The sequence below is a fragment of the Pristiophorus japonicus genome, chromosome 6 (assembly GCF_044704955.1).
Source record: "Pristiophorus japonicus isolate sPriJap1 chromosome 6, sPriJap1.hap1, whole genome shotgun sequence".
Classification (NCBI taxonomy): domain Eukaryota; kingdom Metazoa; phylum Chordata; class Chondrichthyes; family Pristiophoridae; genus Pristiophorus; species Pristiophorus japonicus.
In genome coordinates this window covers 247,105,083-247,128,787 of record NC_091982.1, presented here as the reverse complement: position 1 = coordinate 247,128,787, position 23,705 = coordinate 247,105,083, and the positions used below count along the sequence as shown (strand labels likewise).

The 23,705-nt window shown below is 45.6% G+C and overlaps 1 protein-coding gene across 1 annotated transcript in view; it reads right to left on the bottom strand.

Annotated features, from left to right (window-relative positions):
• The window catches only part of LOC139266022 (segment polarity protein dishevelled homolog DVL-3), a 205,149-nt gene that overhangs the window by 135,496 nt on the left and 45,948 nt on the right, over positions 1–23,705 (bottom strand). Inside the window, exon 2 of the mRNA XM_070883789.1 lies at positions 6,985–7,054. Coding sequence (XP_070739890.1) covers positions 6,985–7,054 — 70 coding nt within the window. The remainder of the gene's footprint in view (positions 1–6,984; positions 7,055–23,705) is intronic.

Genomic DNA, 23,705 nt, shown 5'->3' with positions numbered 1-23,705 from the left:
CTCGACCTCCTTTAAGAATCTTCCTAAAACTCAGCTCTTTGATCAAGCTTTTAGTCACCCCCTCATAATGTCTCCTCCTTTTTCTCGGTGTCTGTTTACTCTGCTGTGAAATGCCCAAGGACGTTTGTCTACTTTAAAGGCACTATATAAATGCAAGTTCTTACTGTCGCGCTGCGGGAAACAGCGACCGTCTCCACGCACTTACACGGCTGCTAACAAATAAAGCGCTGCCAGGGGCAGTGTTGTGCATGTTGAGATGGGGAGCATTCTAGTGACAATGTTTGGGCACAAAGTATAACCCAGAAAGGTGAGTGAGGCTTGGTGCAAAAACCCAGCGGCGGAAACAGCTGATCGCCCGGTGAGCATCCTCTGTGATTGGATGATGGGGCAGCGGTTTCTGATTGGGTGAACAGACTCAGCTCGATGGACTCTGCGCCCAAGAGAGGCTGAAAAGGTTTCTTTCCTTCCAGAGATTTTGAAGGTTGGTCTTTTCCATCTGTCTGGTGACTGCTGTTAATAATCGGCAGCTTTTCTTTCTGTGGTTGGAAACTCTATGAATAGTTTTTTTTTTAATCCATACATGGGGAGGAGGCAAGTTTTCGCTTGTTCCGCCAATTATATCAGCTCAATCCGGAGGGAATCGGTCGAACCAGAGCAGTAGATTGGGGAACGTTAAACGAGTTACGCCCATCACCACTTACGATCCAGTTTCCACCATCTTTTTATCTGGTAATGCATTTGGGGAGGGCTAACAAGGCAAAGGAATACACAATAAATGGTAGGACACGGAGCAGTGTAGAGGAACAAAGGGACCTGGGAGTGTAGTCCACAGATCCCTGAATGTAGCAGGACAGGTAGGTACGGTGGTTAAGAAATCATCGGCTAATAAAGGCAAGAGCAGGGGGGCTATGCTCGAACTGTATAAAACACTGGTTAGGCCACAGCTAGAGTACAGTGTGCAGTTTTGGTCGCCACATTACAGGAAAGATGTGATTGCACTAGAGAGGGTACAGAGGAGATTTCTGAGGATGTTGCCTGGACTGGATAATTTTATCTATGAGGAAGGATTGGATAGGCTGGGTATGTTTTCTTTGGAACAGAGGAAGCTGAGGGGAGACTTTACTGCAGTGTATACAATTATGAGGGGCCTAGATAGAGTGGATTGGAAGGACCTATTTCCCTTGGCAGAAGGGTTAACAACAAGGGGGCATAAATTTAAAGTAATTGGGGGGAGGTTTAGAGGTGCGTTAACCCAGAGCGTGGTGGGGGTCTGGAACTCACTGCCTGAAAGGGTGGTAGAGGCAGAAACCTTCACCACATTTAAAAGATACTTGGATGTGCATTTAAAGTGCCGTAACCTGCAGAGTACAGAGCTGGAAAGTGGGATTAGGCTGGATAGCTCTTTGCCGGCCGGCACGGACACGATGGGCCGAAATGGCCTCCTTCCGTGCTGTAAATTTCTATGATTCTATGATTCAAGATTCAATTTGCTCAGACCAGACCCCACCCACAGAACTGGACACGCCCCCCCCAGGTCGACATTGTGAAATTGTGCTGGTTTGCGAAGGCTCTTCAAATTGCACTCAGTTTCTTCTTCGCATGGACACGAGGAGGCACATTTGAAAAGATTTTTCATATCAAAGAATATTTAATTTACTAAGAAACTGACCAGTGTACACCAATGAAACGATTAAATGAGTACTGGCTATTCTTACTAAAAACACTTATTTTTTTGTTGATAAACCCATTTTCAGCTGTATTAATAAAACCGCAGTAAGTTCCCACCAACGTTCCAGCTGGTCGCTGTCTGGAAGTTCTGTGCAGGCCACTCACCGGCATTTCTCCGGGAGATTTTGTGCATGCGGCAAATCGTAAATGGCCCGTACAGACTGTTAAAGGGACCACACACCGAAAGAAAAGTTAGGGGACACATTGGCTACCACTCAAACGCTTCGTGGAGTACGCTGTAATGGAAAGACGATTACATTCTATTACACAGCCTGATTGCACAGGTTCCCGGAAGATTTGACAATTGTGATTATGCAAATGATTTTTTAAATCCGAAACCTGAAATGTAATCTAACTGGTGCAACTCCGAGTGCACTCTGGGCTCAATTTCCTGATTCCACCCCACTGTGGTTTTTGATTGGACGAAATGATCTGCAGACTGAAATCCGACCAATCAACAAAATCCAATTTGTGATTTGTTGGTGTTTTCTTAAAATCAACGATACATTTGGGCCAATTGAAATTTTTCTGCCCTGCAGAGATTTTCCCGTTCTCTGTCAACCTAATCGGACAGATAACGCTTAAATAACACATTGTAGTCAGGTTAATGGAGATGTTGAAAATTATAAGGGGTTTTGACAGAGTAAATAAGGAATAACTGTTCCCACTGGCAGAAGGGTCGGTAACCAGAGGACACAGATTTCAGATAATCAGAAAAATAGCCAGAGGGGCAGATGAGGCAAATTATTTTTACGCAGCGAGTTGTTGTGATCTGGAACGCACTACCTGAAAGGGCGGTGGAAGCAGATTCAATAGTAACTTTCAAAAGGGAGATGGATAAATACTTGAAAATGAAAAATTGCAGGGCTGTGGAGAAAGAGCAGGGGAGTGGTGGGATTAATTGGATCGCTCTTTCAAAGAGCTAGCACAGGCATGATAGGCCGAATACCCTTCTGCACTGTATGATTGTATGGTCAAACACTTACACAGGAACAGGAGGAGGCCTATTCCACTATTCCACCATTCAATTAGATCACGGCTGACCTGTATCTTAACTCCATCTACCCGCCTTGGTTCCGTAACCCTCAATAACCGTGCCTGACAAAAACTTCACACAATGAATTACTTTAAAGAGAACTGGCTGCTATGTGTGGCTACAGTCCAAGGTCACACTCCTGGTTGTAGAAATAAGTGTCTCTCTACCAAGGCAACAACAACTTGTATTTATATAGCGCCGTTAACGTAGCAAAACTTACCAAGACGCTTCACAGGAGCATTACAAAACAAAATTTGACACCGATAAGAAGAAATTACCGCAGGTGGCCAAAAAGCTTGATCAAAGAGATAGGTTTTAAGGAGCGTCTTAAAGAAGGAAAGAGAGATAGAGAGGTTGAGAGGTTTAGGCAGGGTTTTCCAGAGATGAGGGCCCAGGCAGCTGAAGGCACGGCTACCAATGGTTGAGTGATTGTAATCAGGGATGTTCAAGACTGCAGAATTAGAGGAGCGCTGTTTTCTCGGGGGGGTTGTGGGGGCTGGAGGAGGTTACAGAGGTAGGGAAGGGCGAGGCCATGAAGGGATTTGAAAACAAGGATGAGAATTTTGAAATCGAGGCGTTGCTTAACCGGGAGCCAATGTAAGTCAGCGAGCACAGGGCTGATGGGTGAGCGGACTTGGTGCGAGTTAGGACACGGGCTGCAGAGTTTTGGATGACCTCAAGTTTACATAGGGTAGAATGTGGGAGGCCGGCCAGGAGTCATTCGCATTGTCAAGTCTAGAGTTAACAAAGGCATGGATGAGGGTTTCAGCAGTAGATAAGCTGAGACAAGGGCAGAGATGGTAATGTTATGGAGGTGGAAATAGGCAGTCTTATTTACATAGAAACATAGAAACATAGAAAATAGGTGCAGGAGTAGGCCATTCGGCCCTTCTAGCCTGCACCGCCATTCAATGAGTTCATGGCTGAACATTCAACTTCAGTACCCCATTCCTGCTTTCTCGCCATACCCCTTGATCCCCCTAGCAGTAAGGACCTCATCTAACTCCTTTTTGAATATATTTAGTGAATTGGCCTCAACAACTTTCTGTGGTAGAGAATTCCACAGGTTCACCACTCTCTGGGTGAAGAAGTTCCTCCGCATCTCGGTCCTAAATGGCTTACCCCTTATCCTTAGACTGTGACCCCTGGTTCTGGACTTCCCCAACATTGGGAACATTCTTCCTGCATCTAACCTGTCTAACCCTGTCAGAATTTTATATGTTTCTATGAGGTCCCCTCTCATTCTTCTGAACTCCAGTGAATACAAGCCCAGTTGATCCAGTCTTTCTTGATAGGTCAGTCCCGCCATCCCGGGAATCAGTCTGGTGAACCTTCGCTGCACTCCCTCAATAGCAAGAATGTCCTTCCTCAGGTTAGGAGACCAAAACTGTACACAATACTCCAGGTGTGGCCTCACCAATGCCCTGTACAACTGTAGCAACACCTCCCTGCCCCTGTACTCAAATCCCCTTGCTATGAAGGCCAACATGCCATTTGCTTTCTTAACCGCCTGCTGCACCTGCATGCCAACCTTCAATGACTGATGTACCATGACACCCAGGTCTCTTTGCACCTCCCCTTTTCCTAATCTGTCACCATTCAGATAATAGTCTGTCTCTCTGTTTTTACCACCAAAGTGGATAACCTCACATTTATCCACATTATACTTCATCTGCCATGCATTTGCCCACTCACCTAACCTATCCAAGTCGCTCTGCAGCCTCACAGCATCCTCCTCGCAGCTCACACTGCCACCCAACTTAGTGTCATCCGCAAATTTGGAGATACTACACTTAATCCCCTCATCTAAATCATTAATGTACAGTGTAAACAGCTGGGGCCCCAGCACAGAACCTTGCGGTACCCCACTAGTCACTGCCTGCCATTCTGAAAAGTACCCATTTACTCCTACTCTTTGCTTCCTGTCTGACAACCAGTTCTCAATCCATGTCAGCACACTACCCCCAATCCCATGTGCTCTAACTTTGCACATCAATCTCTTGTGTGGGCGGACATGTGGTCGAAAGTTCATTTCAGGGTCAAATATGACACCGAGGTTGTGAACAGTCAATAACAAAGCGGAACAAAAATGCAGAGAAAGCAGGCCCGGTACGCTGGACCCAAACACCTGATATTCGCGGCTGTGCCATCAGCTATTTGGGCCCCAATTTGTCTGCAATTCCATCGCTAACCCTCTCCAGCTCAGTCTCCTCCGTCAACAGCCTCCTTCAACAGTTCACCTCTTAGCCAAAGCTTTTGTTCACCTCTCCTAACATCTCCCTCTTTGCCCCAGCGCCCACCATTGTCTAATTGCACTCCTGTCCAATTCCTTGGGCTGTTTGTCTATGTTAAATGCGCTATGTAAATCAAATAGACAAGTTGATTCCACTTGTGGGGGGGAATCTAAAACGTGGGGTCATAAATACAAGATAGTCACTAATAAATCCAATAAGGAATTCAGGAAAAACTTCTTTACCCACAGAGTGCTGAGAATGTGGAACTCGCGACCACATGAAGTAGTTGAAGCGAATAGCACAGATGCATTTTGGTCACCCCTCAGCCTTCTTTGTTCAAGAGAAAAGAGACCCAGCCTGTTAATCCTTTCCTGATAGGTATACCCTCGCAGTTCTGGTATCATCCTTGTAAATCTTCTCTGCACCCTCTCCAGTGCCGCTGCATCCTTTTTATAACATGGTGACCAGAACTGTACGCAGTACTCCAAGTGTGGTCTAACCAAGGTTCGATACAGGTTTAACATAACTTCCCTACTTTTCAATTCTATACCTGTAGAAATAAACCCTAGTGCTTGGTTTGCTTATTTTTATGGTCTTTCTAACCTGTGTCGCAACTTTGTGATTCATGTATTTGTACTTTGAGATCCTTTTGTTCCTCTACCCCACCTAGACTTGCACCCTTCAAGTAATAAGTGACTTCCCTATTCTTCCTACCAAAATGTAATACCTCACATTTATCTGTGTTGAACTTAATTTGCCAATGATATGCCATTCGACAGGTTTATTAATGTCCTCCTATAATTTGTTGCAGTCCTCCTCACTCCAGTGCAGTGCTGAGGGAGTACTGCACTGTCAGAGGTGCCGTCTTTCAGAGGAAACGTTAAACCGAGACACCGTCTGCTCTCTCAAGTGGACGTGAAAGATCCCATGGCACTATTTTGAAGAAGAGCAGGGGAGTTACCCCGGTGTCCTGGCCAATATTTATCCCTCAATCAACATAACAAAAAAACAGATTATCTGGTCATTATCACATTTCTGTCCGTGAGAGCTTGCAAGTGGTATTATCTTATCTATCCCTTAATGACCCTATTCCCAACTCAACCTTCCTTTTTTATTGATGTACCTGTAAAATATTTTACTATTTTCTTTTATGCTCCTTGAAAATTTTATTTCATTGTTTCTCTTTGCCTTCCTAATCATTTTTTTGATTTCTCTCCTAATCTTTTCATATCCTCCCTTATCATGCACTCCCATGCTGTCTGTGGAGTTAATGTATACCTCTTCCTTACCCTCACTTGTTCCTTTATGGCTTTATTCATCCATGGAGTCTCATTAGTGTTTAGTTTGTTCTTTCCTTTTAGCGGAATATATTGTTCCTGCACTCTGTTGAACACCATTTTAAATGATTCCCATTGCTGTTCGACATTCTTTTTGGCCAATATTGTTGCCCATTTTATTTTCCTAAGTTCTAGTCTCAGCCCCTCAAAATCAGCTTTTCTCCAATCTCTTACCCTGGTTTTCATCATACTATGTATGCCCTTCTCATTATCATCTTAACAGCATATTATATTATGGTCACTATTGCCTAGATGTTCCCCTGCTTCTACTTCTCTTGTGTGCTCTGGTCTATTTTTACCAGATCCAATAGCGAATCCTCCCTTGTTGGGCTTTTTACATATTGGGTTAGAAAGGAGTCCTGTACACATTGTAAGAACTCCATTCCCTTATCACCTTCACCTAACTCTTCTGTCCAATTAATATTGGGATAGTTGAAATCTCCCATGATTATTATTCTATGTTCATAAGCACATGAGGGAACAGAAGGATATGCTGATAGGGTGAAATGACATAGGGTGGGAGGAGGCTCATGTGGAGTGTAAACACCGGCATAGACCAGTTGGGCCGAATATCCGGTCCTGTGCCATTCTACGTTGACTGTCATTGAGATCGCAAGCCAACTAAACTGGAAAAATAAGAACTACTCACCCATGATACCACTCGACCATTGAAGCAGGGTAACTTAGCATTGTCATCTGATATCTCTTCCTTTACAACCCTACGGAGACAAGGAGACAGATTTAGTTTTATTAAATCACCCGAAGCAGAAGAGTTTGCAAGATGCATCACAAGCAGTTATCAGCACAGTATTAGACACTCCCATGCGAACTCCTGATGAGGAATACCATAGGAATTCCTATCCCTGGAAAACCCAACATCAAAAGTTGGATTTTCCGGTCCTTTGCTTTCGGGGTTTCGCCCCGGAGCGGCGTGAAAGGTGGTGTTCAGGTCTCCTGCGCCCTGTCGCAATCCTCCGGTCGGGTTTTGCGGCGGGGACGAGCTGCGCGGTATGCGACGCCTCTGCTTGCGGCACCGGCAGTACTTCAGACTTTTTCCCGATCCGTCCACCCAGAAGTACGCCTGCAATGACCGCCTGGAAAATCAGAGCGGTCCAACATAGCCGGCGGTGAGGAAGGTAACGTTCTCCGAAGGTAAGTGCGAGTATCTGTTCTTTAAACTTTTTTTTAGCGATTTGTGGATTTGTGCTGTGGTGGTGTGGGCAATGTTTTTGTGGTTCTTTTTTTTTTAAAAACGTTTCCCGCCAACCACTCTAAGTGCACATGGCCCGGCAGTTTAGTTCGTGAGTTTCCCGTCCTTGCACCACAAAAAATGTACAACGCCTCCCTTCGCGCTGCGCCCCGACACTGATGCCCAAACTTCCTTACCAAGGCACAAACCATTCCCGGCCGGTAACTTTCTCGCCCCGCCTCCATTTTGGCCGGAAAACCAAATAGCCTAAAATCCAGCCCCAAATATCTGCAGTGTGTCTGCTCTTATCATTCCCAGCCAGGAAAATTCCCTATCTTGTTTATGGCAGCAGAGAAGGGATTTTTTTCCCCCACAGAGTGATACTCAGGGATGTCAGCCTGGTCCACTGTTCAATTGCATGTCAGCCATGGCTCATCGGGTAGCACTCCCGCCTCTGAGTCAGAAGGTCGTGGGTTCAATTTCTACTCCAGGGCATTAAGCATATAATCCAGGCTGACACTCCCAGTGCAGGACTCTGAGGAAGTGCCGCACTCCCAGAGGTGCCGTCTTTTGGATGAGACGTTAAACAAAGGTCCTGTGTCCTTTCTTAGGTGGATGTAAAAGATCCAGTGGAACTACTTCAAAGAAGAGCTGGAGAGTTCTCCCCAGTGCCCTGGCCAATATTTATCCCTCAACCAACATGACTAAAATTAGATTATCTGGTTCATTATGACATTGTTGTTTGTGGGAGCTTGCTGTGCGCAAAGTGGCTGCCGCGTTTCCCACATTACAACAGTGACTACACTTCAAAAAGTACTTCATTGGCTGTAAAGCGTTTTGCGACGTCCGGTGGTCATGAATGACACTATATAAATGCAAGTCTTTCTTCTTTTCTTTCTCAACCAAATCCGAGAAACAGATTATCTGGTCATTACCACATTGCTGTTTATGAACATAAGAATTAGCAGGAGTAGGCCATACACCGGTCGAGCCTGCTCCGACAACCAAGAAGAGCACTGCTCATCTTCTACCTCAACAACACTTCCTCGCCCGATCCCCATATCCCTCGATTCCCTTAGTTCCCAAAAATCTATCGGCCTCCATCTTGAATATACTCAATGACTGAGCATCCACAGCCCTCTGGGGTAGAGAATTCCAAAGATTCACAACCCTCTGAGTGAAGAACTTTCTCATCTCAGTCTTAAATGGCCAACCCATTATCCTGAGACTGTGCCCCCTAGTTCTAGACTCCCCAGCCAGGGGAAACAACCTCTCAGCATCTATGCTGTCAAGCCCGCTAAGAACTTTATGTGTTTCAATGGGATAGAAACATAGAAACATAAAAAATAGGTGCTGGAACAGGCCATTTGGCCCTTCAAGCCTGCACCACAATTCAATATGATCATGGCTGATCATGCAACTTCAGTACCCCACTTCGCCTTCTCTCCATACTCCTGACCCCCTCAGCCGTAAAGGCCACATCTAACTCCCTCTTGAATATATCCAACGAACTGGACTCAACAACTTTCTGTGGTAGAGAATTGCCCAGGTTCACCACTCTCTGGGTGAAAAAAATTCTCATCTCGGTCCTATATGGCTTACCCCTTATCCTTACACTGTGACTCCTGGTTCTGGACTTCCCCAACATCGGGAACATTCTTCCTGCATCGAACCTGTCCAGTCCCGTCAGAATTTTATATGTTTCTATGAGATCCCCTCTCATTCTTCTAAATTCCATTGAATATAAGCCTAGCCGATCCAGTCTTTCTTCATATGTCAGTCCTGCCATCCCGGGAATCAGTCTGGTGAACCTTCGCTGCACTCCCTCAATAGCAAGCACGTCCTTCCTCAGATTAGGAGACCAAAACTGCACACAATACTCAAGGTGTGGTCTCACCAAGACTCTGTACAACTGCAGTAAGACCTCCCTGCTCCTATACTCAAATCCTCTCGCTATGAAGGCCAGCATGCCATTTGCTTTCTTTACTGCCTGCTGTACCTGCATGCCTACCTTCAGTGACTGATGTACCATGACACCTAGGTCTCAGTGCACCTCTCCTTTTACAAATCTGTCACTGTAATGTCTGTAAGTTTGTAATGTTTGTAACTCCACACTGCGGATGTCGACATATTATGTACTTCAACTACAGAGTTAATAATTAAACAGAAGGAGTATGTTCCGGAGCCTTCCGAGAGAGCTGCCTGCCATGATTGAAAGCTGTGTGTACTTGTGCTCTGTGAATATATCACATTTGGCGGCGAGCTGGGATTTTTCGGATGATTTAAAGCTGAAATTTTGTTGGTGAAGGATTCAGCCACTGTGAACAGCTAGAAGTTAAAATGGCAGCACCCGCAGGTGTAATGGAACATTTAGGTGAATATAGACACAACCGGGAAAGTTTTAAAGCATATGTGGATCAGCTAGAAATGTATTTCACTGCAAATAACATAATTGAAGTTCCAGGGAATGCAGTCCAGAATCAGGCGATATTGGAACGTAAGAGAGCGATTTTCTTATCCGCCGCTGGACCTGAATTGTATGAAACTCTGATAAGTCTGCTTGTGCCTGCCGAGCCAAAGGACACAATGCTTAAGGAGATTTTAACAAAGCTGGAGCAGCACCATAAACCCGAACCATAAGAAATTGCTGAAAGCTATCGTTTCGGTATACGAAGTCAAAAGACTGATGAAAGTATCAGTGATTATATTGTAGCATTAAAAAAGCTATCTATTCACTGTAATTTTGGAAACTTTCAAAACCGAGCATTGCGAGATCGTTTTGTTCGTGGGATGAAAAATGATGCAATCAGAAGAAAGTTATTGACGACGGATGACTTGACTTTTGAGATTGCTTGTCAGATAGTGAGGTCGATGGGCATGGCCGAACAATATTCCCGAGAATTAAATAATAATTACGGTCGTCAGTCAACCGAGGTAAATCGTCTGCAGATTCAACGTAAAAGGCAGTGGGGGCCCAAAGTCTCAGGAAATTCTAACAGAGTGTCAAAGTCGTGCTATAGGTGCCTGGGACAACACATTGTGGTCCATATGTGAAGGCAGAGTGTTTCTACGGCAGAAAGTCTGGGCATCTTGCTAAGGCATACTAACTGATGGGTAAACCAGCTTTCAAAGCCACAGGTCCAGCGTTCAAAGCTATGAGTAGAAATCTCCAGAGACTATATAGCATAGAAGAACAAAAGGACGAAGAGATGTTAGAGTTACACGTCATCAGGAGCACGAGGTTAACGGACAGCAATTCGGAAAGTATCAAAATTCACATAATTGTTGCGGGATTCAAGATACCGATGGAAATCGACATGGGTACATCCGTGAGTGTAGTACCGGAGTCGATATATCTCGACAAATTGCGTGATTTCCCATTGGAGAAATCCAAGATGGAGCTGCGAGGCTACTCGGGAGAGAAAATTCCTGTGGTAGGTCGTATCACCGTACCGGTGAAACATAAGGATCAATTTCAGAATTTGCTTCTAACAGTAGTGAAAGAAGACAAGCCTGCCTTACCAGGAAGAAATTGATTGAGGTCACTGAAGCTGGATTGGAGTGAGATTTTCTGTGTGGAAACGGGATTTTCATCAACGGATGAGGTTATCAAGAGTTATCCGGTGGTGTTCTGCTAAACGGGCAGTCCGATCCAAGGCTTCAAGGCGAGTGTCAGGGTACTGAAGGACCCTAGATCGGTTTACTACAAGCCACATTCTGTACCATATGCACTCAAGAAGAAAGTTGAGCAAGAACTAAAAAGATTAGAGACTGAGAACATTATTTGCAAGATAGATCGATGTAATTGGACAACACCCATTGTTGTTGTACCTAAGTCCAATGGTAAGGTAAGATTGTGTGGTGATTATAAAGTAACCATAAACCAGGTTCTAGAGGGTAATGTCCCCAATACATTGCCGAATATAGAAGATTTGTTCACAACACTGACAGGTGGTCAGATCTTCTCAAAACTGGATCTTACGAATGCTTCCTTACAGCTTGAACGAGATGAGTCATCCAAGTCATGTTTGACTATAAATACTCATCTCGGCCTATATCAATTTAATAGGCTACCGTTTGGAGTGTCTTCCGCCCCTGCCATATTCCAAAGGGTAATGAACCAGATTTTGCAAGGTATTGAAAGGGTAGTATGTTATTTGGATGACATACTAATTTCAGCACCAAATAGGCAAATTCATAATAACATATTGAATTAAGTCCTCAAATGGCTAGAGAAGCACAGAGTACGAGTGTCTGCTCCTAAGTGTGAGTTATTTAAAAATTCAGTGGAGTACTTAGGGTACAGAGTAGACAAAGATGGTTTACATCCAACCATGGGAAAGATGGATGCAACCTGAAATGCACCCATTTCCAGGAATGTCACTGAACTTCGTTCATTCTTGGGTCTTTTGAACTATTATGGGAAGTTCCTACCAAATTTGGCTACAGTATTACATCCACTGAATGAACTTTTGAAAAAACAGGTCCATTGGAAGTGGTCAAAAGAATGTGATACAGCATTCAAAGAGGGTAAAAGCAAATTAGTAGAGTGCGCCATGTTAGTTCACTGATATATCTAAGGAGATTAAGCTAGCATGTGATGCCTCTCCATATGGAGTTGATGCAGTAATCTCTCATGTATCAAGTAGTGGGGAGGAGAGACCAATTGCTTTTGCTTCACGCACTCTCAGTGCCAGTGAGTGTAATTATGCACAAATTGAAAGGGAAGCTTTGGCATTATTTTTTGGGGTCAAGTTCCACAAATACTTGTATGGTCGTAAGTTTACCATCGTTATGGACCATAAGCCCCTAACATTAATCCTCCATCCAAAGTCCCCAGTTCCAACATTAGCTGTAGCCCGAATGCAGAGATGGGCTTTGATTTTGTCAGCATGTACACGATATTGAATACAGACGATCAGCTGATCACAGTAATGCCGATGCAATGTCTAGATTGCCTTCCCCATCACAAGTTACACCCGATAGGGAAGAAGTGTTTTATTTTTCATACATTGATGAATTGCCAGTCACAGCTGAAGAGATTGGTAGAACAACCAAACGTGACCCAGTGATGTCAAATGTGTATGATTATATTGCAAATGGATGGCCAAACCAGGTAACAGACAAAGATATTCATCCATTCTTCATTCAAAGGAATGAATTATCAGTCGATAAAGATTGTATCATGTGGGGTGCAAGAGTGGTTATACCAAATAAATTCAGGTCCAAATTAGGAGACCTCCATGACCAGCACCTGGGAATGTGCTTGACCAAGATTTTTGCACGCAGTTATTTATGGTGGCCAGGTCTTGGTAAAGATATAGAGTACATCGTGAGTCAGTGTACGACATGTCAATCGGTAAGCAAGCAACCACCATCAGTACCATTACAGCCATGGAAATGGCCTCCCAGGGTGTGGCAAAGGCTACATATTGATTTTGCTGAGTTAGAAGGACAACAATTGTTCATCGTGATTGATAGTGATTTGAAGTGGGTTGAGGTGTTTCCAATGTGGAAAATAACAAGTAGTAAAACACTAGCCATTTTGCAAAGTTTATTTTCTTCATTTGGCCTCCCAGAAGAAATTGCTTCAGATAATGGACCACAATTTCGTTCTGAAGAATTTGCACAGTTCATGAGCAAAAATGGTGTGAAACATACCAAGGTTCCACCATACCATCCTGCTTCAAATGGTGCAGCAGAGCGCACTGTACAAATTGTAAAACGTGCCCTCATAAAACAAATGTTAGATCCAAATCCAAGGAAACGAAAGTTGTCATTGGATCACCAGTTGGCTAATTTTCTAATTACATATCAAAATACTCCTCACACAACTACTGGTAGAACACCAGCAGAGTTGTTTCTCAAATGACAGTCATGAACCAGATACTCGTTGTTAAAAACAAATTTGGCACAGTCCGTAGAAGAGACACAATTAAGACAGAAAGAGAATCATGATAGAGGTAGAGTAAAAGAGAGAAGTGTGAAATTAATACGGAAGGTGAGAGTGAAGAACCATCACCATAAATGGTTAAAGTGGTTACCAGGAAAAGTGCTGAAGATATGTGGTCCTCGCACATATTTGGTAAAGATGTTTGATAATGGACAGGTTAGGTTTGTTCATATTGATCATATTTTTACCTACAGACATAGGAGTGGGAATGATTTAATTATTTCTGACTCATCAGATAGTTTTGATATATGAGTAACATATCCTACATCTAGTGTACTGGAAACAAATCCAAGAGAAAATCAGATTGTAAGTCTGAGTCCGAGTCAGGAAAACAAAGAGTCTGAAGTTAAGAGTGAGTTCAAATGAAAATCAAAGAAATTCCATGGAGGAAAACGTTCCTCAGGATGAGCCTCGAATGAGTTTAGATTCGACACCATGTTTGGAAGGTTCTGTTCGAGAGTGAAGGTATCCTCTTTGAAACAGAAAACAAGTGGTCAATTTAAATTTGTAAATATGGAAAAAAATAAGTCCATGTCCTGTGTTATGTATAAACATGCAAGTAATACATGATGTTGTTATAACTTCTTTATTAAGGAGGGAGAAGTGTAATGTCTGTAAGCTTATAATGTTTGTAGCTCCACACTGTGGATGTGGACGTATTGTGTACTGCAACTACAGAGTTAATAATTAAACAGAAGCAGCATGTTCCGGAGGCTTCCGAGAGAGCTGCCTGCCATGATAGAAAGCTGTGATTGCTTGTGCTCTATGAATATATCACACCATTCAGATAATAATCTGCCTTCCTGTTTTTGCCACCAAAGTGGATAGCCTCACATTTATCCATATTATACTGCATCTGCCATGCATTTGCCCATCCACCTAACCTGTCCAAGTCCCCCTGCAGCTCACACTGCCACCCAGCTTAGTGTCACCTCTCATCATAGAATCATAGACATTTACAGCATGGAAGGAGGTCATTTCAGTCCATCATGTCCGCACTGGCCGACAAAGATCTATCCAGCCTAATCCCACTTTTCAGCTCTTGGTCTGTAGCCTTATAGGTTACAGCACTTCAAGTGCCTATCCAAATACTTTTTAAATGTGGTGAGGGTTTCTGCCTCTACCATCCTTTCAAGCAGTGAGTTCCAGACCCCCACCACACTCTAGGTGAAAAAAATTCCCCTCAAATCCCCTCTAAACCTCCTACCAATTACTTTAAATTTATGCCCTTGGTTGTTGGCCTGTCTGCTAAGGGAAATAGGTCAGTCCTATCCACTCGATCTAGGCCCCTCATAATTTTATACACCTCAATCAGGTCTCCCTTCAGCCTCCTCTGTTCTAAAGAAAACAAACCCAGCCTACCCAATCTTTCCTCATAGCTAAAATTCTCCAGTCCAGGCAACATCCTCGTAAATCTCCTCTGCACCCTCTGTAGTGCAATCACATCTTTCCTGTACTATGGTGACCAGAACTACATGCAGTACTCTGGCTGTGGCCTAACTAGTGTTTATATAGTTCAGGCATAATCTCCCTGCTCTTGTATTCAAAACCACAGCGAATAAAGGCAAGTATTCCATATACCTTCTTAACCACCTTATCTAGCTGGCCTGCTACCTTCAGGGATCTGTGGACATGCACTCCAAGGTCTCTTTGTTCCTCTACACTTCAGTGTCCTACCATTTAATATGTATTCCCTTGCCTTGTTAACCCTCTCCAAATTAGCTCACACTTCTCTGGATTAAATTCCATTTGCCACTGTTCTGCCCACTTGACCAGTACATTGATATCTTCCTGCAGTCTACAGCTTTCTTCTTCATTATCAACCACACGGCCAATTTTTGTATCGTCTGCAAACTTCTTATTCATACCCCCTACATTCAAGTCTAAATGATTGATATTTACCACAAAAAACCCTGCACTGAGCCCTGTGGAACCCCACTGGAAACATCCTTCCAGTCATAAAAACATCCATCAACCATTACCCTTTGATCCTGCCTCTGAGCCGATTTTGGATCCAGCTTGCCACTTTGCCCTGGATCCCATGGGCTTTTACTTTGGGACCTTATCGAAAGCCTTGCTAAAATTCATATACACTACATCCAATGCATTACCTTCATCGACCCCCTGTGCTGCCTCCTCAAAAAATTCAATCAAGTTAGTTAGGCACGACCTTCCCTAAACAAATCCATGCTGACGGTCCTTGATTAATCGATGTCTTTCTAAATTAAGATTTATCCTGTCCCTCAGAATTTTTTCCAATAATCTTCCCACTACCGAGGTTAGGCTGACTGGCCTGTAATTACTCGGCCTATCCCTTTCTCCCTTTTTAAACAAAGGTACAACATTAGCAGTCCTCCAGCACCACACTTATAGCCAGAGAGGACTGGAAAATGATGGTCAAAGCCTCTACTATTTCCTCTTTTGCTTCGCTTAACAGCCTGGTATACATTTCATTCGGGACTTATCCACTTTCAAAGCTGCTAAACCCCTTGATACTTCCTCTCTCAATCTGTTTATTTCATCTGATATTTCACACTCCTCCTCCCCGATTGCAATGTCTGCATCGTCCCTCTCTTTTGTGAACAGAATATAGGCCAATTCTACTCAATCTCTCCGCATAGGACAATCCTTTCACTCCAGGAATCAATCTAGTGAGCCTTCGTTACACCCCCTTCCAAGGCAATATATCCTTCCTTAGGTCAGGAGACCAAAACTGTACACAGTACTCCTTGTGTAGTCTCACAGCAAGACTTCCTTTACTCTTGCACTCCAGCCCCCTTGCAATAAAAGCTAACATACCATTTGCTAATATACTTGCTGCACCTGCGTGTTAATTTTCTGTGATTCGTGTTCGAGGACACCCAGATCCCTCTTTGTGGGATCTTGCTGTGTTGCAAATTGTTTGCCACGTTTCCCACATTACAACAGTGGCTACACTTCAAAAGTACTTAACTGGCTGTAAAGCGCTTTGGGACGTCGTGAGGCAATGAAAGGCGCTATATAAATGCAAGTCTTTCTTTTTCTTTCTTAGAATCTTAAAGACCTCAATAAGGATCTACCCCGAACCTTCTGTTATCCAATTTAAGTTAGATGGCGCAATAGGTGACCTTTTATCTTTATCCTGAACGGGACTCTGGGCTTATCCGAATCAGATATAATGATCCAGATAAGAGGTGCTGACTATTGTTCTTTCTTTGCTGACGGATTCCAGTCTCTGGAGTGGAGCTCAAACCCACATAGCCTATTGACCCAGAGGTGAGCGAACTGCTAAAAATGTCATTTAGGACCGAGATGAGGAGAAACTTCTTCACTCAGAGGGTGCTGCGTCTTTGGAGTTCTCTACCACAGAGGGCTGTGGATGCTAAGTCGTTGAGTATATTCAAGACAGAGATCGATAGATTTTTGATTATGGGAATCACAGGAAACGGGGACAGTGCAGGAAAGTGGAGTTAAGGTCAAAGATCAGCCATGATCTTATTGAATGGCAGAGCAGGCTCGAGGGGCCGAATGGCCTACTCCTGCTCCCAATTCTTCAACATGTCCTTCCTTTTAGAAATCCAGGCAGATTATTTTTCATTATATTCTCTGTCTGTCGATATTTTAGTATCCGATGTCGAGTATCTTTCCTACCTCTAGCGTTAAGCTAGCTGGTCTACAGTTTCCCGGGTTAGTTCGAGCCCCCTATTTGAAGATAGGAATTGCATTTGCCATTTGCCAGTATTGATCCAATGCTGAGAGGGGTAGGACATCAGGTCAGGTTTTCTGCACATCTCCGATTTAAGAGGAGAAAATAAAATAAGTCTCTCTCATTAAATCTAACGCAAAATGGAAGAGAGAAGTAATAGGGGAAACACCTGTGTGCCACGGTTTAATGTCCTGACCCCTACCTCACGCTCTCGACTGTCAGTCAAGCATCAGCCAAAGCCAACAGATGCGCAGTGTTGGCCGTGTTTGTTGGCCGTGTTGATCAGATAAAGACTGTCTTGCAGGAAGGGAAAAACCTCCTCAGGTTGCCCAGCAACACACAGGAGACAGGAACTGATAGAGGTTGAGACACGAAGGCAGGAAACGGTGGTAAAATCACAGGCCTACTCAAGGCCTCACCACAGACCACAGCTCGCTGTAATCTGACTCCATCTGACTATGAACGGGTTGTTACAGACCAAACATTTGTTTGGAGCATTTTCCTTTGATCTTTACCCCCTACAATTTAACCCCTCTTCCGCATGTGATCTAGGCTGACACTCAGGTGCAGTACTGAAGGAGTGCTGCACTGTCAGAGGGGCAGTACTGAAGGAGTGCTGCACTGTCAGAGGGGCAGTACTGAGGGAGTGCAGCACTGTCAGAGGGGCAGTACTGAGGGAGTGCAGCACTGTCAGAGGGGCAGTACTGAGGGAGTGCCGCATTGTCGGCGGGGCCGTACTGAGGGAGTGCTGCACTGTCAGAGGGGCAGTACTGAGGGAGTGCAGCACTGTCAGAGGGGCAGTACTGAGGGAGTGCAGCACTGTCAGAGGGGCAGTACTGAGGGAGTGCCGCATTGTCGGCGGGGCCGTACTGAGGGAGTGCTGCACTGTCGGAGGGGCCGTCTTTCGGATGAGATAATCCCTTGCTACTGTTTAAAGAGCAGGGGAGTTCTCCTGGCTTCCTGACCAACATTTATCCTTCAACCAACATCACTAGAAACAGATTAACTGGTCATTTATCTCATTGACTGTTTGTGGGGCCTTCTAGGTCTCAAATTGGCCTCGCACATGCCTACAATACAACACAGTCTGTATTTCAAAATGAATTTATTGGTCCTGAAGTGCTTTGGATGCCCTGGGGACATGAAAGATGAAAAAAATAAAGTCTTGTATTTATATAGCGCCTATCACCACCTCAGGATGTCCCAAAGCACTTTACAGCCAGTGAAGGACTTTTGAAGTGCAGTCACTGTTGTAACGTAGGAAACACGGCAGCCAATTTGTGCACAGCAAGCTCCCACAAACAGTAATATGATGAGGAGCAGATAATCTGTTTTAATGCTGTTGATTGAGAGATAAATGTTGGTCAGGACACCGGGGAGAACACCCCTGCTCTTCTTCGAAAAAGCGCCGTGGAATCTTTTACACCCACCTGAGAGAGCAGACGGAGCCTCGGTTTAATGTCTCATCCGAAAGATGATACCTCCGACAGTGCTGCACTCCTCAGTACGGCACTGGGGGTGTCAGCCTAGATTTTGTGCTCAAGTCTCTGGAGTGGGTCTCAAACACATGACCCTCTGACTCAGAAGCTGACACCGTGCGAGATAAATGCAAGTTCTTTCTCTCTCTGCTCTGTCATTCCACCCTCCCTTCTGCCACTCCTCTCCACATGGGGAATAACTGGCAGAAGAGTGGGTCAGGTCTGAATGGAGATGCTGTCCAGCATCACTGCACATTGCAGACAAAAGGTCCTGTACTGCCCTGAGAAGGTTAGCATGTTAGATCGCATTGCTGTAGCTTCCTGAATCTCCTCAAATTTAGCAACTCTGGCCTCCTGCACATCTGCAATTTTCATCACCCCACCATTGGCGGCCGTGCTTTCAGCTGCCGAGGCCCCACGATTTGGAACTCCCTCCCTAAACCTCCCCGCCCTCTCCTCGTTTAAGACGCTCCTCAAAACCTATCTCTTTGCCCAAGCTTTTGGCCACCTGTCTTACTGTCTCCCTGTCTCCACATGTGGCTCAGGGTCAAATTATTTTTCGATAACACTCCTGGGAATCGCCTTGGGAAGTTTTACAACGTTAAAGGTGCTACATAAATGTAAGTTGTTGTTTAACGGAGCACTTCCACCATCACTTTTGTTAAGTATGGAAGAACTCCACAAGACTGAGTACTGTGAGCTAAAACTGATGTGACCTCAGTCTCTTTAATACAACTCCAGAGTGCCTAAGCAGCCTGGCAGACAACCTTTTATACTCCCTTACACGAGGTGTGCAGGTCACCCTTGGGCCTCCAACAGTTGCGCCCTCTGGTGGCAAGTCTTACACAGTTACAATGTTTACATAAACAACTCTGAACAACAACATTTATATAGCGCCTATAACATAATAAAATGTCCCAAGGCGCTTCACAGAAGTGTTGTCAACATTTGTTTTTTTTTTACACTGAGCCATATAAGATATTAGGACAGGAAAGGTAGCATTGTGGTTAAATTACCGGACTAGTAATCGAGAAAAACTTGAATTTATATAGCACCTATCACGATTATCGGACGTCGCAAAGCGCTTTACAGCCAATGAAGTACTTTTAGAGTGTAGTCACTGCTGTAATATGGGAAACACGGCAGCCAATTTGTGCACAGCAAGCTCCCACAAACAGCAATGTTTATAATGACCAGATAATCTGTCTTTTTGCTATGTTTGATTGAGGGATAAATATTGGCCAGGACACCGGGGAGAACTCCCCTGCTCTTCTTCGTATCAGCTGTGGCTCAGTGGGTAGCACACCCGCCTCTGAGTCAGAAGGGTGTGGGTTCAAGTCCCACTCCAGGGACTTGAGCACATAAATCTAGGCTGACACCCCAATTGGAGCCTCGGTTTAACATCTCATCCGAAAGACGGCATCCGCCTCCGGCAGTGTAGCACTCCCTCAGCACTGCAATGGAGTGTCAGCCTAGATTTATGTGCTCAAGCCTCTGGAGTGGGACTTGAACCCACAACATTCTGACTCAGAGGTGAGTGTGCTACCCACTGAGCCATGGCTGGCCTGAATTAATAATCCGGAGACGCGAGTTCAAATCCCACCACGGCAGCTGGGGAATTAAATTCAATTTACTAAATAAATCTGGAATAAAAAGCTAGCGTCAGTAATGGTGACCACAAAACTAGTGGATTGTCGTAAAAACCCATCTGGTTCACTAATGTCTTTTATGGAAGAAAATCTGCCGTCCTTACCCGGTCTGGCCTATATGGGACTCTAGACCCACAGCAATGTGGTAGACTCTTAACTGCCCTCTGAAATAAAACTGGACAGACCACCCGGCATCGAGCTCGGCACCGGTTTTGGACCAACGATGTCTCCGTAAGATCCTGAAAATCCCCTGGGAGGATAGACGCACCAACATTAGCGTCCTCGACCAGGCCAACATCCCCAGCATTGAAGCACTCACCACACTTGATCAGCTCCGCTGGGCGGGCCACATTGTTCACACGCCAGACACGAGACTCACAAAGCAAGCGCTCTACTTGGAGCTTCTTCACGGCAAACGAGCAGTAGGTGGGCAGAGGAAACGTTTCAAGGACACCCTCAAAGCCTCCCTGATAAAGTGCAACATCCCCACCGACATCTGGGAATCCCTGGCCAAAGACCGCCCTAAGTGGAGGAAGTGCATCCACAGGAGGGCCCTGAGCACCTCGAGTCTCATCGCTGAGTGCATGCAGAAACCAAGCGCAGGCAGCAGAAAGAGCGTGCGGCAAACCAGTCCCACCCTCCCCTTCCCTCAGTGACTGTCTGTCCCACCTGTGACAGGGACTGTGGTTCTCGTATTGGACTGTTCAGCCACCTAAGGACTCATTTTTAGAGTGGAAGCAAGTCTTCCTTGATTCCGAGGGACTGCCTATGATGATGATGATGATGATGGTTTTGGAAAGTCCTCCTCACTATCATCTGTGCCAAAATTGGGGGAGCTGTCCCACAGACTAGGCAAGCAACAGTCTGACATAGTCAAACTCACAGAATCATACCTTTCAGCCAATGTCCCATACTCCTCCATCACCATCCCTGGGTATGTCCTGTCCCACCTTAGATGGTGGCACAGTGGTACACAGCCGGGAGGAAGTGGCCCTGGGATTCCTCAACATTGACTCCGGACCCCATCTAGTCAAGCATGGGCAAGGAAACCTCCTGCTGATTACCACCTACTGCCCTCCCTCAGCTGATGAATCAGTATGCTCCATGTTGAACATCATTTGCAAGAAGCACCGAAGGTAGCAAGGGCACAGAATGTATTCTGGGTGTGGGACTTAAATATCCAGTACCAAGAGTGGCTCGGTAGCACCATTACTGACCGAGCTGGCCAAGTCCAGAAGGACACAGCTGCCAGACTGGGCCTGCGGCAGATGGTGAGACAACCAACGCGAGGGAACAACCTACTGGACCTCGTCCTCACCAATCTATTTGTCGCAGATGCTTCTGTCCATGACAGCATTGGTAGCAGTGACCACCGCACAGTCACTGTGGAGACTAAGTCCCGTCTTCACACTGAAGACAGCCTCTATCGTGTTGTGTGGCACTATCACCGTGCTAAATGGGATAGATTCAGAACAGATCTAGCAGCTCAAAACTGGGCATCCATAAGGCGCTGTGGGCCATCAGCAACAGCAGAATTGTATTCCACCACAATCTGTAACCTCATGGCCCGGCATATCCCTCACTCTACCATCACCATCAAGCCAGGTGACCAACCCTGGTTCAATGAGGAGTGCAGAAGAGCATGCCAGGAGCAGCACCAGGTGTGCCTAAAAATGAGGTACCAACCTGGGGAAGCTGCAACGCAGGACTACATGCATGCTATACAGCGGAAGCAGCATGCTATAAACAGGGCTAAGCGATCCCACAATCAACGGATCAGGTCAAAGCTCTGTAATCCTGCCACATCCAATCATGAATAGTGGTGGACAATTAAATAACTAATGGGAGGAGGAGGCTCCATGAATATCCCCATCCGCAATGATGGCAGAGCCCAGCACGTGAGTGCGAAAGACAAGGCTGAAGCGTTTGCAACCATCTTCAGCCAGAAGTGCCGAGCGGATGATCCATGTCGGCTCTCCTCCGGAGATCCCCACCAACACAATCCAGACTTCAGCCAATTCGATTCACTCCGCCGAATATAAAGAAACGGCTGAGCGCACTGGATACAGCAAAGACTATGGGCCCCGACAACATCCCAGCTGTCGTGCTGAAGACTTGTGCTTCCAAAACTAGTCACACCTCTAGCCAAGCTGTTCCAGTACAGCTACAACACTGGCATCTACCCGACAATATGGATAAATGCCCAGGTATGTCCTGTCCACAAAAACCAGGAGAAATCCAATCTGGCCAATCACCGCCCCATCAGCCGACTCTCAATCATCAGCAAAGTGATGGAAGGTGTCACCACAGTGTATCAAGCGGCACTTACTCACCAATAACCTGCTCACCGATGCTCAGTTTGGGTTCTACCAGGACCACTCGGCTCCAGACCCCGTTACAGCCTTGGTCCAAACAAGCACTGAATTCCAGAGGTCAGGTGAGAGTGACTGCCCTTGACATCAAGGAGCCCGAGTAAAACTGAAGTCATTGGGGATCAGGAGGAAAACTCTCCACTGGCTGGAGTCATACCCAGCACAAAGGAGGATGGTTGTGGTTGTTGGAGGTCAATCATCTCAGCCCCAGGGTATCGCTGCAGAAGTTCCTCAGGGCAGTTTCCTAGGCCCAACCATCTTCAGCTGCTTCATCAATAACCTTCCCTCCATCAGGTGGTCAGAAGTGGGGATATTCGCTGATGACTGCAGTGTTCAGTTCCAATGGAGCAGTCCATGCTCGCAAGCAGCAAGACCTGGACACTGTTCAGGCTTGGGCTGATAAGTGGCAAATAACATTCGCGCCATACAAGTGCCAGGCAATGACCATCTCCAACAAGCAAGAGTCTAACCACCTCCCCTTGATATTCAACAGCATTACCATCACCGAATCCCATACCATCAACATCCTGGGGGTCACCATTGACCAGAAACTTAATTGGACCAGCCACATAAATACTGTGGCTACAAGAGCAGGTCAGAGGCTGGGTATTCTGCAGCGAGTGACTCACCTCCTGACTCCCCAAAGCCTTTCCAGCATCTACAAGGCACAAGTCAGGAGTGTAATGGAATACTGTCCACTTGTCTGGATGAGTGCAGCTCCAACAACACACAAGCAGCTCAACACCATCCAGTACAAAGCAGCCCGCTTCATCGGCACCCCATCCACCACCCTAAACATTCACTCCCTCCACCACCGGCGCACCGTGGCTGCAGTGTGTACCATCTACAAGGTGCACTGCAGCAACTCGCCAAGGCTTCTTCAGCAGCACCTCCCAAACCCGTTTCCTCGACCACCTAGAAGGACAAGGGCAGCAGGCGCATGCGAACACCACCACGCGCAAGTTCCCCTCCGAGTCACACACCATCCTGACTGGGAAATATATCGGTCGGTCCTTCATCGTCTCTGGGTCAAAATCCTGGAAC